The sequence below is a fragment of the Euprymna scolopes genome, chromosome 18 (genome assembly GCF_053919585.1).
Source record: "Euprymna scolopes isolate OS-2025 chromosome 18, ASM5391958v1, whole genome shotgun sequence".
NCBI classification, from domain to species: domain Eukaryota; kingdom Metazoa; phylum Mollusca; class Cephalopoda; order Sepiida; family Sepiolidae; genus Euprymna; species Euprymna scolopes.
Window position 1 is genome coordinate 65,260,669 of NC_136499.1, and position 18,388 is coordinate 65,279,056.

Consider the following 18,388-nt stretch of genomic DNA (forward strand, 5'->3'; position numbering starts at 1 on the left):
TAGTCAGCAGGATAAAAGCAAAATCTGAGGAAAGGATGATGACTAAGTCACTTGGCAACACACTATAGTCAATCTTTTGATGAATTGAAATTCTAGCAGTTTCCTGCAGAGCACTGGTTGTCTTGGTTTGGCATACACAAAACATACATCATCAAAGTATGGAATAATAAAGACGCTCTTTCAAATGCAATCAGCTTTAAGGCGTTTCTTTGGTACAATGGTTTATTAAAGAAAATGCTCTCATACTCTGAATAGTTTGAAATGAAGAGTATAGAAATAGGAACTAGATAAAGTGTTAGACTCTTAACTGAACAAACCAGAAGAAAAATACCAATATGTGATTCCAGCTAACCAGGACAAGGATCTGACAAATGCTAACACAGATTCATCTTCAAAAAACTTATCTAGACAAATAAGCAAATTGAGTACAGGACTGAGAGGAAACAGAAAATGCAGACTACTATCATCATCACCACCAAATTTAACACACGTATATTCCAATATCAATGTTTACATCACAATATAAAAAACACTTGTTTTTATTCATATTTAAATATAGTCTACATAAAAGATTTAAGAACATGTGTATTTTTAGTATGAATATTAGCAAAAAATTAATATTAAAAAAATTTAATCATTTTTATGAAAACCATTAACTTTTTTTTTCGTATTAATATTTGTTAGATTGGCAAAACATTTTTTTAAGAAAAAAGTAAAATTCAATTACACAAATTGAATTAAGTTAAAAAGCAATGATTACAATTTAATACTTTAAAAAGCTTAAACTTATAAATTTTGTTTAAAAGATAATCTGAGAAAGTAAATAAAATTATGCAATCAATTCCAAAATGGTCTTACCTTTTGCTTCTCTTGTTTTATAGTTGCCAATTGTTTTGATCGCTTACGTAAACCGTCATAGTGTTTCTGAAGCTTGGATAATTCCGGGGCAATACGTTCCAGTTCTTGAGCATCATTTGGATTGATTGGATTCCCAGATTTTCTTGCCTGAGTCAAAAGTAAATTTAATGTTAACAAGTTGCAATCACCTTTTATTTCTTTTCTTTCATTACACCATTTGGCATAGTTACAACTTCTCTCCCAATTTTCAGAGTTTGTAATCATGCCGACATACATTTTATTTTATTTTAATGAATTGATAGGTATTATTCATTCTGAGGAGTTATGGGCAAAATAGATTCATTGATTGATATAATCAAATGAATGATTTTGCACTACAAGACAAGTGCTGTCAAGAATTGTGCATGTCAACGTACTTAAAGGAATAAATTGTAAGATGGTTAACATTTTAAAATTTGGAATATAGACTTTTGTCATACATATACACACACACACACACACACACACACACACATATATATATACATGTGCTAGAACTTTCTCATCTTAAATGCTTTACAATTATGCACAATGTAAAAAATATGCATAACTTTAACTGAGCACATTAATTAAATGAAAACAATCATTCAATAAGAAATCATAAAAAAATGAAAGTCTGTTATCCCAGGAACAAGTCATTCGGATATACATGACTGAGTATATTAAGTTTGTTTGAATAATTTAAATAGTTCCCGATGACTGCATAACGAAGGCCCACAGCCCACTCGGGAACGCTGATCATGCAGTGATAATGGTTGAAATCGCCCTAAACTCTAGAGCCAAAACTGAAGAGCCAGTGCTCAAAACAACGAGATATTATAAAAAGGCTGACTGGGAAGCCATCAGGGAACTAATCAGAGATGCCCCATGGAGAAATATTTTTTCTCTCCCTGCTGAACAGAGTGCAAACGAGACCACTAACTAGTTCAAAACTGCAATCGAAGCGCATGTTCCCATGCGGAAATTTTATAGTAAGCCCCACTCTCCCCAATGGTTTACGTCGACTTGCGCAACTGCCATTGCTCAAAAGCAGCATGCATACCATAGGTTTAACCGACATAAGTCCAGTTCAAACAGACTGAAGTATATAGAAGCTAGAAATAACGTTACGAAAGAAATAGCGACAGCTAAGAGAGAATTTACGGAAACCACTAAAAAGCGCATCGAAGCACAAAAACTAGGAACTCAAGACTTCTGGAAAATCTACAACAGTGTAGTAAATAATGGGCAATCAACAATTCCCCCACTACCCAACAATCACGAGGTTGTCTCCTCAGCAACTGACAAGGCTAACATGCTTGCCAGTCGGTTTGCCTCAAACTCCACACTGGACCCTTCCAATCACCCCCTACCTGACTTTCCTATGCGGACAGACGCCACGCTAGACGATCTGAAAACCACCCCTGCTCAGGTGCATGCTATCATAAAAAACCTTGACACTTCAAAAGCATGTGGACCTGATCTTATCCCAGCTGTGCTATTAAAAAAGTGCTCAGCCGAAGTAGCTCCAGTTCTCTCCAAACTCTACAACAAATGTCTTAATGAAGCTTGCTTTCCGGGCTGTTGGAAAACTGCTTCTGTTGTACCAGTATTCAAGAATTCTGGCGAAAGGACTGGCCCATCAAATTATCGCCCCATTAGCCTCCTCCCACTTTTTGCCAAAATATTTGAGACCTTAATTAACCATGCTCTAGTCCATCACCTTACAGATGCTAAACTTCTGATTGACAAACAATATGGATTTAGACAAGCCCGTTCCACAGCAGACATCCTAACTGTGATCTCTGAACGTATATACCATTCACTGGACAAAGCGGGGGAGGGCAGAGCAGTAGCTCTAGATATATCTAAGGCTTTTGACAGGGTATGGCATGAGGGTCTCCACAGGAAAATTAGATCATACGGTATCACTGGTAGAATACTTAACATAATTAAATCCTTCTTAGATAAGAGAAAAATTCAGGTTGTCCTCGACGGTCGTACATCTAAACAATATGATATAAATGCGGGGGTGCCCCAGGGTTCTATCATTGGACCTCTATTGTTCCTGATATTCATAAATGACCTCCCCGACAAAATTGCCTCTGAGATGGGTATATATGCTGATGACACTATACTCTATAGCAGCCACGACAGGAAGACGAATGAACACATTTCTAAAGAAATGGCAGAAACACTAGAGGAAGACCTCCAATCTGTGGTGGAATGGGGACAAAAGTGGTTGGTCGCGTTCAATGCTGCCAAGACTAAACTAGTTTCATTCAATAATTACAAGAAACCCTCTCTACCACCTATAGCAATGGCCAACGACAGAGTACATCTTTCAAACTGCTTGGCCTAACGTTCACAGGAAACATGAGTTGGAACAATTACATTGAAGGCATTGCAAGAGCCGCTGCAAGAAAGGTGGACTCTCTCTACCGTGCTAGAAAACTACTAACACCCGAAAGTATCCTGTACCTCTATAAGGCCACCATTCGCCCATGTATGGAGTATTGCTGCCATATTTGGGCTGGTGCATCTGTTACTAGTCTCTCGCTCCTTGACAAGGTTCAAAAGAGAGTCGCAAACCTGATATGCCCTGAACTGGTATCTAAGCTTCAGCCTCTGTCCCATTGACGAAATGTTGCATCCCTCTGCCTTTTCTACAAGTATTTTAGTGGTGAATGCTCTGACGAACTGCAATCACTTGTGCCCCCACGACGTGAGCACCCTCGACAAACCCGACAGGCTGCTAAATCCCACCCCCACACTGTAGAGATCCCTAGATGTAAAAGATCTTTTTACTCCAATAGTTTCTTCCCCAGAACCGCTAGACTCTGGAATTCCATTCCAGGTCCCTGCTTCCCCAACAGTATTGACGTGCAGAAGTTCAAGTGTAACGTGAACCGACATCTTGCTGCCCAAATCCCTACATAGTACCCCAGTAGTTGTTGCCCCTGATAGTAGCCCCCTACACCAAAGTGGCAATTTGCCTTGTTTGGGGTGAAAATGTAATATAAAAAAAAAAAAAAAAAAAAAAAAAAAAGTAAACTTTTAATATTAATATCAGTAGGGAAAAAAACTCAACATTATATGTTTATAGATTAAAATTCTGTAAAATAATTTTTTTTCATTATGTACATGCAGATAGTTTTTTGGGGTTTTTTTTCACACTGTAAATAACTTCCTTTGGAAGAAAGGGAGGAGGTGTACCTGTCGATTGCGGGCATTAATGGCTTTCCGGGTCCGCTTCAGCTTTTGGATTGCTGGCTCCAATTCTTTCATGGCCATTTCAATTTTCATCCGAGAAGCCAAATTTTCATCCACCTGACTCGTTGGCTGTACCTGCTGAGAATCAAGACCTAACATTGGATCCACTAGAAAAGAACAAAAGAGAAAAGAAAATGCTCTTAGAATAACATTAGACAAATGAATCTCTTTTGCTTTCATCACACTCAAATGCATTATTTTGGAAATAAATACAATTGTTTATATTTATAGTTAATGGTGTTTATTTGTGCATTGTGTAGGTTGTATACTTAAATCTGAAAAACTCTTCATTTTAATCTTAGGTGCTTGTCCAGAATTGCTCAAAACAAAATTTAAAAAATAAAGAAAAACTCGTGATGAAAAGAAAATATTGTATTCCAAAAATCATATAATTGATCAAGTAGTTTTATTTTTAAATAAAATCAAATTTTATGGTTCACCAGAACTGCCTTGTGATGCTATATTAAAAAGTCTTTTTGTTTTTTAATTGGGGGTGGGGGGTTATTTTATTTATAAAAAATAAAACACTTGATCAATTTACATGATTTTTGGAATACAATGTCTTCTTTCCATCATGGGTACATATTTTATATATATATATATATATATATATATATATATATATATTATAGACTGACTTAATATACAGAAAACTATTTTTGGAGTGATTTTTAGCGATTTTAATTGTATCCATTACAAGGCTGATTTTGAACTTAATAGTTTGAATTGAGTTGTCTCCCCGTTAAGGGTCAAAACACTGTGTTGCTAAGTCATAAAATTTGATTTTTGGAGTTTAAAAAAAAAAATATGGGGTTTTTAGAATATGATCTCTTCATTTTGTGATAGGTATGTACATAAAAGATTTTCCTCCATTTTTGTTTTGAAAATATGTTTAATTCTAAATAAACACCAAAAAAGTATAAGTTGAAAGCTAAGCTATTATACGTGCAAGCAATATGAGGGATGTTTATGAGAATGCAGATTGATGAGAGAGCATATTTAATTGCATGTTAGTATTATGTGAATTGATGAGATTTTTTTTACTACCCATTTTTTAAGTGAATAAATGTTAGAATCGGCTGACCTGGTGTAGGAGGAAGCATAGCTGGACGAGTCAAGGTAGGAGACTGCAATCCAGCTGAAGAAGGTGATGGCGTGAAAGGTTGGTGAGTGGGGCTGGGAAATGGAGATGGGGTTCGAGGACTCATCTGTTGATTTGGGGTCCTCGGTCCAAATGGGGGGAAATTCTGTAGAGGTTGTGCAGTAGGATCACGGGGAGACAGTGCCGCAGGATTAGGTAACATACCACTTGGAGTTGTTGGCCAAGATTGCTCTCTCGGGTGCATCAACCTGAAAAATTAGAGTATATTTTACAAGGAAATTAGAGCAATAAGTAATAAGTACAATCTAGTAAAATGAACAGATTTTTGCTAACTTTTTCAATTGTATTAATTCAATGTGAATGTATGCAAGTTCATTAAAAAATGGAATTATAAGTTGTTTTTTTGGGTTTTTTTTTTTAATTCTTTTAATCATCTGAAGATTTTTTAAATTAGATTTTAGTGGGTGCTGAAAAAATATCAACTCCAACAAGATCATTCTATGTTAAGCTTAGCTAGGCAACTACTCTCTCCCACATACAACTAAAAAAAGGTAATATAATCTGATAGTAAAAAAAAATTAATTTTTTAAAAAATTAGAGCATAGGGAAAGGTCATATATTCATCTACTTTAAGAATAATTATTTGGTACAAATTCAAAACTTATAAATTACTAAGTATAAAGACAAATATAAAAACTAAATATAAAAATAAAATAAAAATTAAATAATTAAAAATTAAATAATTAAAAATTAAAACATACCTCGGTGATAGATCAGGTCGCTGTCCAATTCCACTGATGTTTTGACCAGCAGTAAAAGCTAGTAAAATAAAAAATAAAAAACATTGATTATATAATAACAAAATAAACATATTTGAAGTTTTGATATTTAAAGATATCCTAAAAAAATAATGGTAATCTCAGTGAAATGGATTATCAATATAGTCACCTTATTTGCCGTCATATGCTATACCACAAGATAAACTCCACCAATTACAACAATCTTGGTATCAAGAGGAAGTTCATTATGTTGCCAAATACTGAGAGATACAAAACAAGCTGACTGAGAAAATTGGCTGTTTCCAATCAGACATTTCTTGGATTGTCACCACTCACCGCATTATATTAATCTCTTCAAATCACACCAAATATATTAGAATAGAAATAAGGTTTTAACTTCTAATGCAATACCCATTTTTTTAGCGAATCAAAGTCTCTTATGTTTGAAATATTATACACATCATTAATGCAAAATTTTTATTTTTTTTATTTTTCAAAAAATAAATAAAAATACGAAAATTACCTTGGCGTAAAGCAAATACTTCTTCTGGCTTTCGCGGTCCTAATAAAGCTTGCTTTTCTGCTTGTCGCTTCTGTTCCTTTTTCTCCTTTGCAATAAAAGTTTAATACAGAAATTCATAAGTGAAGAAATATTGTGAACATTAATCTTATATTAAAAGTCTTTAATTTTTTTTTTTAATTCAATAATTATACATATTAAGAAATATTATAAATTAGACTGCACGCAATCTATATAAAGAAAACAGTAGATGTATGTATGTGTATGCATTGTTGTAAAAATATTTAACCAATAAACTCTTAAACTACTGGTCACATAACACTGAAATTAACAGGAAAGAGTAATCATACACCAAGACGGTTTATAACAAGTAAAATCTTTGTTTGGATGGATGAATAACACGTACAGAAAGATATTGACAAGCTGAAATGCGAAATGTTCATTTCAACTTGCCGACATTTTTATCACTTTTGCGCATGCGCAAACTCATGCATAGCATGAAGTGGTTTTACTGTTAATCTTTTTTATCTATCCATCGATAACTCAAGCAGTAGAGAATGCAACTGGAGTGCTAAATGTTTTAGTTTCAATTCTAACCGATGGCACCCATTTTTTTTTTTTTTTAACTTTTGAAATGACGTATATATATATATATATATATATATATATATATACACACACCCACACACACTTGTGTATAAGTTGATGCGCATTTTAAAAATTGTGTCATTTTAGGTATTAACTGTGTATAGGTCGATTCTAAATTCTAGACGTTAAATAGTCCATCTCATGAATCTTTCTTGCACAGATAATTTGCTTTTTGGTGTTTGTTTTTGTAAGACATATTATAAATTGTTTCTTAGCATCCACAGGTGATAATGTGTACATTTACACATGTGTGGTCTATTTGGTTTTCATATATAGAACCAACTTGCTGCACACTTACAAGTGACGAACGCAAATGTTGCTAATGAGATATTCTGATCAAAGACATGCTGCAGTTACTGTTTTTAGACATAATTTATGTCACATACCATAATAACGTAAACGCATACATTGCACGAGCCGTAATATACTGTAATAATGTGAACGCATGCGTTAAGTGCCATTAAATGTGTCATTAAATTGTTAAAAGTTGTTGAAAATAGGTGAGAATGGCATATCGTAAACACTACATTTACTATTCTACTAAAAAAAACATCAAATCATCATCAAATACATCATATCAAACTTAGGCCTATAGTCACATCTAGAGAGTGAACACTGCGAGAGCTACTCTAATTATTATTAAGCCTCCCACTGAAAAACCGCACACATGCTTACAAACACATTACAGTGGGGTTCGGAAGGTATATATACAGTATACATTACTATCATTAAATAAAATATATGTTTTTGTGTTTATTAATTCTATTTTTGATTCTTTCAAACTTCCGAATAACGGTCTTCACTTCTGGCAGGAACTGGCTGATTTTTAACAAATCCAAGTACTTTCCAATACTTCTGAATTCATCATCAGGGATAGATTAATTTAACTGGTTTTGAATAATACATATAATTTTTTTTTTATAGCATGTATATTTTTTTCATTGGTTAATTATTTTAATAATAAAAAACCTATTAATAAAATAAACTTTATCAATAGTAGTAACATCCTAAAATGTTTATAAAATTATGAAAAAAGTATATACAAATTATAAAATAATTAAAAAAAAAAACATTTATATAAATTGCTTAAAACCAGTTAGATTAATCTATCCCTGATGATGAATACAGAAGGATTGCAATGTACTTACAACAAATATGGTGATTGCATCAGCCAGTTTCTGCCAGGAGTGAAGACCATTATTTGGAAGTTGGAAAGGATCAAAAACAAAATTAATAGACAAAAAAACGGCTATTTATTTAATGAAATATGCTTATGAGAAAAAAATGCAGCCAAAACACACACATATATATATATATATATATATATATATATATATATATTCAATAGAGAATTGACTCTGTAATACAAAATCTACATGAATTAAAACATATTTAAACATATTTTATGACCAGGAAAGGCCCCCCCCCCCCGTTAATACTAGAATGAAATTTTTAAAAACTCTATACATCAGATGACAAAATTGTCTATTTTCTTTTGATATTGAAGGTGCTGCAGATGTCCAGACTGAAGTGGACAACATCGGGCATCTTTTCATGCCCGCTCTCAATGCAGTTCCTACCATGTCCAAACTAGTTAAGGGGTTGGTTGATACAAGAAATGGCATGGTATACATGATCAAACCACCTGGGACATCAAGTGCCTAAGACATTCGTAATCACACTAATATCAAGTTTCTGATGAAACATGATTAATGAAGTACTTTCTTCTAGTATTCAGCTACACATTCACCTAACCATGGCACAATCATTACACGGCAAAGCCGCTGCAAATCAGAAATGTATATGATAGACAAAAATGTCCTGCTGCATACAGAGTTCTTTAGTTATTTTTTTATGTGTGCTGAAAATTTCAGGAATAATTGTGTTGATATAACTGATTTGTAGAAAAATGACTTACCTCTTCCAATAAATCTTGTATCAAAAGCGGTTGTTCTTGAGGAGTTCTGGGATGACCAATAGGTCTCGGTCCTTGATTTTGGAGTGGGTAATTACTAGCCATCACTGGCATATGAGTTCCAGCCTGTTGTTGTAGGTGTGGTTTTGTAACTAATGATGGATGGTTAGGTGGAAATGGAGTGGGTGATCTGTGCATACCAGCTGCAGGTGAAACTGTGGTTGTGTTGGCTATTGCATTTGGGTCAAGTGTCTGGGATAAGGTAGCACGAATTGCTCCAATCTGCTGGCCTTCAGACTGAAAATACAATCCTTGTTGACCACCTTGACTTGTGTAAATTCCAGAAGTATTCTGAGTTGATGTCGGATAAAAGGTACGTGAAACTATAGTGGGTTCAAATGGTGGATCAGCTCCCTGGGCTGCTAGTGGAGATGCCTGACTGACTGGAGTATTAAACGGGGGCCATGAAACCTTCCCTGTGGCAGTCTGTGAAACTAAGGTATTTTGCGCATGCGTAAATGTTGTAGATGAAACTGGTGAAAGGCCTGCAGCTGAAGATGCACCAACAGCTGCATCTGACCCCGGATGCTTTATGAAATGTTGATTATTTGTTGATTGTCCATATAATACACTATTTGGTGTTGTTGTAAGAACACCACCACGGGGAGGCACATGCGTCTGCTGTTGTCCATAAGTCGTTCCTTGAATGTACTGATTCATAGCTGGAACTGTTCCACGTCCAAACTGGTTAAAGTTCATTACTGGACTCGTTTGGCCAGGACTATGTACTAAAGTTTGTGCCGCCTGGGAATTAGGATTAAATGCAATCACTCTGTCAACTCCCGTAAGGAATGGAGACTGTGTCCGACTAGGCGGAGCACTTGGAGGAGTGTGTCCAGCTGAAGATGACACCGAACCACTAGCATTAGCAGAGGGCAAAGAATGTGGATAACCAGGTGCAGATGGACTAAATGGGGATTGAACAGTAGACACAGACATTGGTGAATGGCGTGTAAGCTGAGCAGCAGCCTGAGGTCCAGTAACTTGTCCAAAGGGAGACTGGGCTGTAGGCGTTCTAGGAGAAGACAGTCCAGATCTGGGGAGATTGTCCTTTGGTGATGGTAACATTGACGACATTTGACCTGGTTTACTAGAAGGTGGCCTAGATCGCTCTATCATCATTGATGCCAAAGATGGATCTATCGGACTATTTGACATATTTCCAGCCTGCAAACTAGATTGAATTTTAGGAGACGATGCAGATAAGTTACTGAGAGAAGAACTAGGGGAAATATCTTTGTGCATTTCTCTATATACTGCCTGTGAACTACAGGGATGCTGAAGGTCTGGCTCTGTTTTCATTTGGCCGCCAACAAAGGAATGGCCTGGCTGTGACACAAAACCATGAGGAACCACAGATTTACTTCCATCCGGATTAATATGATCAGGAGAACTTTGCAAAAGAGCTGCAATGTGTCGACTGTTTTGAATTGTTGAAGATTTTTCAACATGTCCTTCTTTAATACTAGCACTCTTAACATCAAGACTTGGGTTTCTTGGGGGAGTCGGGGGAGGTTCTTCCTTCCTCATTTGACTGAACTCAAGAAACTTTGCTTGGAAATCAGATTGTGATTTGCCTTCATTCGATTTGACAGATGTTGAGGAAAGTTTGGAATCAGATGTTCCCGCTGTCAGCATGGAGTCTTCAGAGGTTTCTTCTATTTTAACATTTTCAGCAGCAGAGCTGTCATCATTTGTACCAAGAGTGGGATCTTCATTTTCTTCTTGTCGATCTTCTTCTTTAGTATCAGCATTACAGTCAGTTTCATCCAATACCAAATCATCTAAGAAGTCAGTTGGCAGTTCTTTGTTTAATTCTGGATCAGCATATTGTAAGATATCAAATGTTCCATCTTCATCTAAGGAAAAAAAATTTTTTAATTAATAAAATTTCAAATTTAACCAAAACATTAAAATTACTGAAATTGCATCAGTGAAAAATTTTAAATCTAAAACTAAAAAAAGTAATTGCTAGATATAATTAGAAGTTGATTTATTTTACTTAATCTATCATATCTTCTTACAAACTTATCAAAGGAGCATTGTTATACTCATCAATATTAACTCCATATGTTTCATCTCTTCTCATCCTCTCTGTCTACCAAATGTATGAAGATAAAACATGCAGATGGACTGGCAGGTCAGTGGCTAGCTACTTCCAAGTGTAACAATGTTTTTTTTATATAAATATGAAGATGGAAGATAGGTAAGTATTAATATATAGATCAGAGTTTCTCAACATTATTCTAATGGTGGTCCCCTTTGATTCAGTGTAATTTTTTTATGAAGTCAATTTTAGTTCTTATTCCAACCCTGAACCACCAGTTCCACAACTTAGTTGATTGAGAGAAATAATTTGAACAGTATTATCATAGAAAAATAGTTGTAAATCAAATATTATTTGGATAAATTTTATTTCTAACTAGCCAGGACTTGCGTCCTGCATTGCTAAGAGGGTATAAAAAAAATGTTTTAACTAAAAAGTATTAGATTATCATTTTTGAAAAGAGAAAAAAAAATCAGAATAACCTACTATAAATTATATAAGTGATTAAAATAATTTAAATTATCAAAAAACTTCAAATGAAAACAGAGGACAGAGTTGGTGGTGAGCATGGAAAGTGTTGTCAGATAAATTGAGTATTACATATTGAATCTTAAAAGAAAGCGCTTATCAAATGAATGAATATGCAATTTCAATATATTAGAAGTTCAAATAAATTTAGTAAATAAAATAATAAGCAGAAAAATTTACCGAAAGAAGCGATCTGAAGTTTTAGCAGATATGCATTTGGTGTCAGGAATGCAAATGGTATCAGTTCGTTTTGAAAGAAATTCACTGAATGCTTTTATTTTATTAAAATAATCGCTTGGATTTGAAATGGTGATAAAAAAAAAAAAGAAAAATGTTTATGCATTCTTTAAGATGATTAACCAAAATAGGAATAGAAACTATAAGAAAAAGTAATTCCTAATGCTCAAACTCTGAATTCAACTATTTCTATTTTCTTAGAAAAGAAGCGAATAGTATTGTTTTAGAAGCCTGCATTATTACGTAGAAGATATTAAGGAGATTGAAATTAAATAATTTCAATGTTGTAAAGAATATTTGTATTAAGAACTGATAATGTGTACAAAAGTGAGTGGAAAAATATTGTAATGGGAAAGTGTTTGCTACCTTATTTGGGAGAAGCACATATCTCAGAATGTATTTGTATGCAGACAAAATGTAAGAATATTTTCATGAAAAACACAGTAGGAAGTGCTGTAGATGGTGAGTAGAAGTAGTCAGTGATTTTTGCATAATATCTGAAGTTACGCAGGAAAAAGTCAACTTCATTTTATTATATAGAGGATGAACTCCTCTTTATCTAATATATCCAAAAAAGATTTTATTAGCAAACAGGTGAATTACAATTAAATGTGACAATTACAAAAATTGGTGCTTATTTAGAATAACACTTTTTTGGAAATAAAGAAAAATATTTATGATGCACACACTCATCACAAAACGAAGATGTTATACTCCAAAAATTATATAAATTGATGACGTATTTTTTTTTATTTAAGAAAATCAAGTTTTATTAACAGCTGAATGAGATAACTGCTGGGTGCAATGTTTTAAATTTTGCCAAAATTCAATCAAATTTGATTAGAGATTTTGTTTGCATTCAAAATAATTAAAACTTTAATTGCTAAAATTGTAAAATTTGATTTTCTTAAATTAAAAAAGAAATGCCTTATCAATTTATGTGATTTTTGGAATATGACATTTTTGTTCAGTGACAAGTACGTACATCATAAAGATTTGTCTGTATTTTTGTTTTTAAACAAGTGAAATTCTAAACAAGCACTCAAAAAATCAAAGAAAAATTAAGAGAAGTTGATAAACGTTTAAAGAAAGTTTCAAATTTTAAAAATTTAAAACCAAAAGACATTTTGCATAAATCTGAAGAAAAAAAACCTACAATAACAAAATGGGTTAATATTTAACTTAATAAATTTCATGCTTCAATTTGAAATAATTATATAATAATCCATATCTATATTTTGTGCATAAAAATTGACATACCACCCATCTGAAACCTTTGAAGATATCTCATGGCTTCAAATAGAGAAGCCTTGGTTTATAGATAAGAATTGCATCTATAATTTTTCAAAATGGATTCTAATAGAATTTAGAAGACAAAAAAAAAAAATTTTTTTTTAAAACTCTTACTTAATAAATCATTTATTTCATCTTTGTTGTCATCATCAGATAAGTCTTTTGCCTCTTTCGGAATCTCTTGGGGTGCAGAAAGTGCATGTTGCTGATTCTGTTGTTGCTGTTGTTGCTGCTGCTGCTGCTGCTGCTGCTGCTGCTGTAGTTGTTGTTGCAGTTGCTGATTCTGTTGCTGCTGTTGTTGTAGTTGTTGTTGCAACTGTTGTTGCTGCAACTGCTGTTGCAGCTGATGTTGCTGCTGGAGTTGAAGTCTCCTTTGCTGCAACAACGCTTCTGATGCCTGTTCTTCTTGACCATCTAACTGGCCAGAGACCTGCTGTTGATACTCAGGTAATTGGTGGCTGAACATTTCGCTTGTCGACAGTTGGCTTTGCTTGGATAGAGTGTCTTTAGCAGCTTCAGCCTCAGCCTGTTTCATAGTAGCTGTGCTAGGAAGGCCAAATTGAGAAAAGCTAGGAACTTGACGTGTAGCCAATGCAAGCGTCTGAGTTTGGTGGTGCTGTCCAGGATTCTGTGGTGACAACTGACTTGCCATAGCAGATTCCTCACCAGACAACTGTTGCTGTTGTTCTGGATGCAGAAAGTCATACGGACTGGAAGGGTTACTCTTTGATAAGGATGATGGTGATGACAGATTAGATGGTGAACCTTGACCTGGAGTACGAGCTCGAGCTAACATCTGTAACAACTGTGCACGATGTAAATCATCATTTAGCTCCTGTAAGAAAAAGAAAAAATAATTTTAGAACAACACTTTTCAACTATTGTTTTAATTCTAATATAAAATATTGTCTATGGCTTAAATCAATAGTCATGGTTTTAATCTGAAATCTCTTCAAAGTCAAAATTTTCTCAAAAGAGATAAGATCAAAATACCACAACCTTTCATAATACTGAGCACTTTTGGATTCAATACATGGTATTTACCACAATTAATCAAATTTTATATATAAAAGGAAGAAAAATATTACTAGCCTTGTTTCCTTCAAGAAAAGGTGGTCGCACACCAGGTATTTGTCCCTGAACGTAGCCAATACTTCCAGGAGCTCGGGGTGTCAGTTGTGGACTATGAGGTGAATGCGCCTGAAGAATATTGCGATGTGTTCCAGGACCAAAATTGTCTGCTTCTATTGAGTATAAAACAAAAGTAAATGTGAAACTACTGATAAATTAAATAAAAACTTATTTAAACAATCCTCCATATGAACCATCTAATATAGTTAGTCTTATTTTCTATTTTATTCGAAATATAATACAGTGACATTAGCAAAGAAAAAGTCACCTATGAAAACGAACCTCCTAAATTAAAACCTTGAATAATTATCTAAACTCTAATGTAAATTAATATTAAGCCGACTTTACAAATTGATAAAAGTTAATTATTGGATTTTAATTATAAAGATGAAGCTCCATTATTCAAACTCGAGATAGATAACGACAAACTTTCACCCATTAATATGGGAGGGGGGATTATCATCAAAAGTGTCCTGAATTGATAACTTAGCACCGGACTTACTACTTAGATATAAATAAGTCACTTGTACCCATTCCCCCCCCACACACTTTTTTTTTTTTTTTTTTAATGGAGAGTAGATAATACAGTGGATGTGTTATCGGCAGCTCCAGTAACTCTCGCTTCTCATTTTTTGTTCCTCAGTCCTCATTTAATGAGGGATTTTTCTGACAAAGGGTGAAGAAAAAGCTGCTTAAAGTTCGGTAGTACTTGATGAACAGTAGTCTGAGATGTCGGAAATTTTTCTGTCTCTGTCTATCCTTGTGGCCATGTCACTAGTAAGGGTGCTGGAGGTAAACGTTTTGTCTGGGCTGACGTTATCCGCCTGATAGTCAGGGACCCAAACCTTGGATTAACCACTAAGGAGGCTGTCCTATCAGCAGGCGCAAAGTACTGGGACTGCTGTATTGCCATTTGGTGAGTGGATCTGGACCATGCAGTAGTCTCTGGTGGGGCCTCTCGATGCCATACTAGTGGGTAATTGTTACGGCTTTACCTTTTCGTGTGCTACAAAAAAAAAAAAAAAAACAATTTCCTGTCTTTTTCTCTCTTACTTTCCCTCTCTGTACTGCTCTAACCAAATATGCCGACCTGTTTCCACAATTCCCAAAACCTCAACATGAAATATCTCCAGAAAAAAAACTCGAATAAACCTAGAACCTCATCTTCCAACGTAGACCCCTACTACCAGGTCTCCTTCTCTAACATCAGGGGTCTACGTTCCAACCTTCCAGAGGTTGAAACACAATTACAGGAGACGAAACCGAACATATTTCTAAGCGAAACTGGAATAGAGCCGACCACTTCCCTAGATGAGTTCATAATTAACGGATACTCTAATTTAACAGCTAAATCTGACCCCCAAGATTTCCATGGGCATGGAATATGTGCCTACATTAAAGATGGCTTCCCGTGTGGCAGGGATATCTCTAGAGAAGATCCTAACTTACCCTATATGTGCTTCCGGGTTGCACTTGCCAACACCACTGCATTTATATTTTCCCTCTATCGGCCCCACAACAGCGGAGTTACTATCTTTAAGAGCATATCTGAGAAAATAGACCACATCCTGTCTGCACATCCCTCGGCTAACATCCACATCTGTGGTGACTTCAACGTCCATAATGTGGAATGGCTGACCCATTCAAATAAGACAGACAATGAGGGGAGGTTTTGTCATGATTTTGCCATTGCTTATGACCTCACTCAGATTGTTTGCGAACCAACCCGTGTGCCCAATACACCTGGTCAATATGCAAGCCTCCTAGACCTTTTTCTCTCAACTTCCCCTGAGCTATGCTCATGTTCCGTTCATTCTCCTTTAGGATCCTCCGACCACTCCGTTGTATCAGTTAAGATAAAAACGAAATGTAATAAGTCCCCAGACGTACCCCTCCACTGTACTGTATACCGATACTCTATGGCTGACTGGGATAGCTTCAATACATTCATATCTGATTTACCTCTGCACTCCATGTTTAAAAAGGAAGTGTCCTCTATAGTATCAGATCTGACCGAATGGTTAATTGTAGGTATAGACCAATTCATACCATCTAAAAAATTCCAACAAAAACCTAACAGCCAGCCATGGTTCTCCTCAGAATGTGCTGCTGCTATCGCGCACAGAAATCAGTTTTTTCCATAGCTACCAACGAAATAGATGCACTGAGACTAAAGCTGCTTTCAGGACTGCCAGCAACCACTGTAAAAGAGTAATAAAACATGCAAGAGAGCTATATGCCCAGTCTGTTAAATCCAAGGTAGATGATCAGTGGCTTGGTTCCCACCAATTTTGGCAAATAACAAATAGGATCCTGAACAGAAGTGTGCGTTCTATCCCAACCATTATCAATGGACCAGAGGTCATCTCGTCAGCATCAGACAAGGCCAAACTATTTGCCAAGAACTTTGCAGCTAATTCTACCCCATGCGACGAAGGCCATCAACTCCCCATATTTCCTCCTATAACACAGAACACGCTAGGGAACATACAAATATCCGTGCATGAGGTCGCCAAGCTATCAAAAACCTTGATTCAAGTAAAGCAACTGGCTCTGATGGCATCCCAATTATAGTGTTAAAACAGCTTCAACCAGAACTTGCTCCCATACTTACAAAACTGTTTAAGCGCTGCCTTAAGGAGAAGTGCTTTCCAACTCCCTGGAAGACCTCATCAGTTTGCCCTGTATTTAAGAATTCAGCTGATAAGTGATCTCCCTCTCAGTACAGACCAATAAGTCTCCTGTGTGTTATGAGTAAGTTGCTGGAATCCATATTAAATAGAGAAATAGTCAACCACCTCAGCAGAAACAACCTTCTTAGTGACACACAATATGGTTTCCGCTCTGCAAGATCTACGGCAGATGTGCTGACGGTTATATCTCACAGGATTAGTGAATCTCTTGACAAAGGCTTCCTTTCTAGGGCAATTGCTCTTGACATATCAAAAGCCTTCGACAAGGTATGGCATAAGGGTCTACTTCACAAGATTTCCAGCTACGGTATAACTGGAAATGTTTTCTCAATCATTAAATCATTTCTCTCTGATAGGCTCATAAGAGTAGTGGTCGATGGACAAAAATCAGAGGCCTGCAGTATTAATGCTGGAGTCCCTCAGGGGTCAATCCTGGGCCCAACTCTCTTCCTGATCTACATCAATGACCTCCCTAAACACATACTTAAATCATTCGTTGACATCTATGCTGATGACATGACCATCTATGGCAACACGTCAAAGGCTGTAAATGACAAAGTTCTCTCTGATTCTCTCTCCTCTGATCTCGAGCGTGTGGTTCAGTGGGGGAAGACGTGGCTGGTTACCTTTAATACATCTAAAACCAAACTCCTATCCTTACATCATCAACGCTCTGATCCACATCTGGCATCAATTGGGATGGATGGCTCTCGTCTGGGAGAGGCCCCATGTTTTGACAAGCTTCTGGGTTTGACCTTTACTCCTGATCTGAAATGGAACATGTACATCAAGTCTGTTGCCAAGGTCGCTGGAAAGATGGTGGGATCCTTCTACCGCTCCAGAAGATATCTCACTACTGATGCAATTCTCTATCTATATAAAAGCCAAGTACGTCCAAGAATGGAATACTGCTGCCATATCTGGGCAGGAGCTACTAAAAACAGCCTATCCTGCCTTGACAGAGTACAAAATAGACTTCGTGGCTTAGTGGAGGATGCCCTTTTCTCTACCTTGCAACCTCTCTCCCACAAAAGAGACGTTGCGAGCCTATCCTTGTTTTATCGTTATTTCCATGGCAGGTGCTCGTCTGAACTCCAATCTCTGGTCCCCCCTCGCCAATCTTTCACGAAAAAAACCCGTCTAGTTGAATCCACTGTTAAAAATTTCCCCCACTCTATATCTGTGCCTAAATCAAAACGTGGATTCCATGAACAAAGCTTCTTTCTTAGAACTGCACGCCTGTGGAACTCTGTTCCGTCTGCCTGCTTCCCACCTGACTACAACTT

At 35.8% G+C, this 18,388-nt stretch overlaps 1 protein-coding gene across 19 annotated transcripts in view; it reads right to left on the minus strand.

Moving 5' to 3' along the window:
- The window catches only part of LOC145297646 (histone-lysine N-methyltransferase 2C-like), a 276,096-nt gene that overhangs the window by 109,130 nt on the left and 148,578 nt on the right, over positions 1-18,388 (minus strand). For 15 of the 19 annotated variants that reach the window (XM_080143768.1, XM_080143763.1, XM_080143783.1 and 12 more), the window contains 8 exons: positions 14,371-14,522; positions 13,393-14,113; positions 9,117-11,032; positions 6,554-6,638; positions 6,013-6,070; positions 5,234-5,499; positions 4,093-4,256; positions 859-1,005 (listed from right to left, as the gene is read on the minus strand). In XM_080143768.1, the coding sequence (XP_079999894.1) occupies positions 859-1,005; positions 4,093-4,256; positions 5,234-5,499; positions 6,013-6,070; positions 6,554-6,638; positions 9,117-11,032; positions 13,393-14,113; positions 14,371-14,522 (3,509 nt within the window). The remainder of the gene's footprint in view (positions 1-858; positions 1,006-4,092; positions 4,257-5,233; positions 5,500-6,012; positions 6,071-6,553; positions 6,639-9,116; positions 11,033-13,392; positions 14,114-14,370; positions 14,523-18,388) is intronic. The other 4 variants (XM_080143779.1, XM_080143775.1, XM_080143770.1 and 1 more) reach the window with 1 other exon arrangement.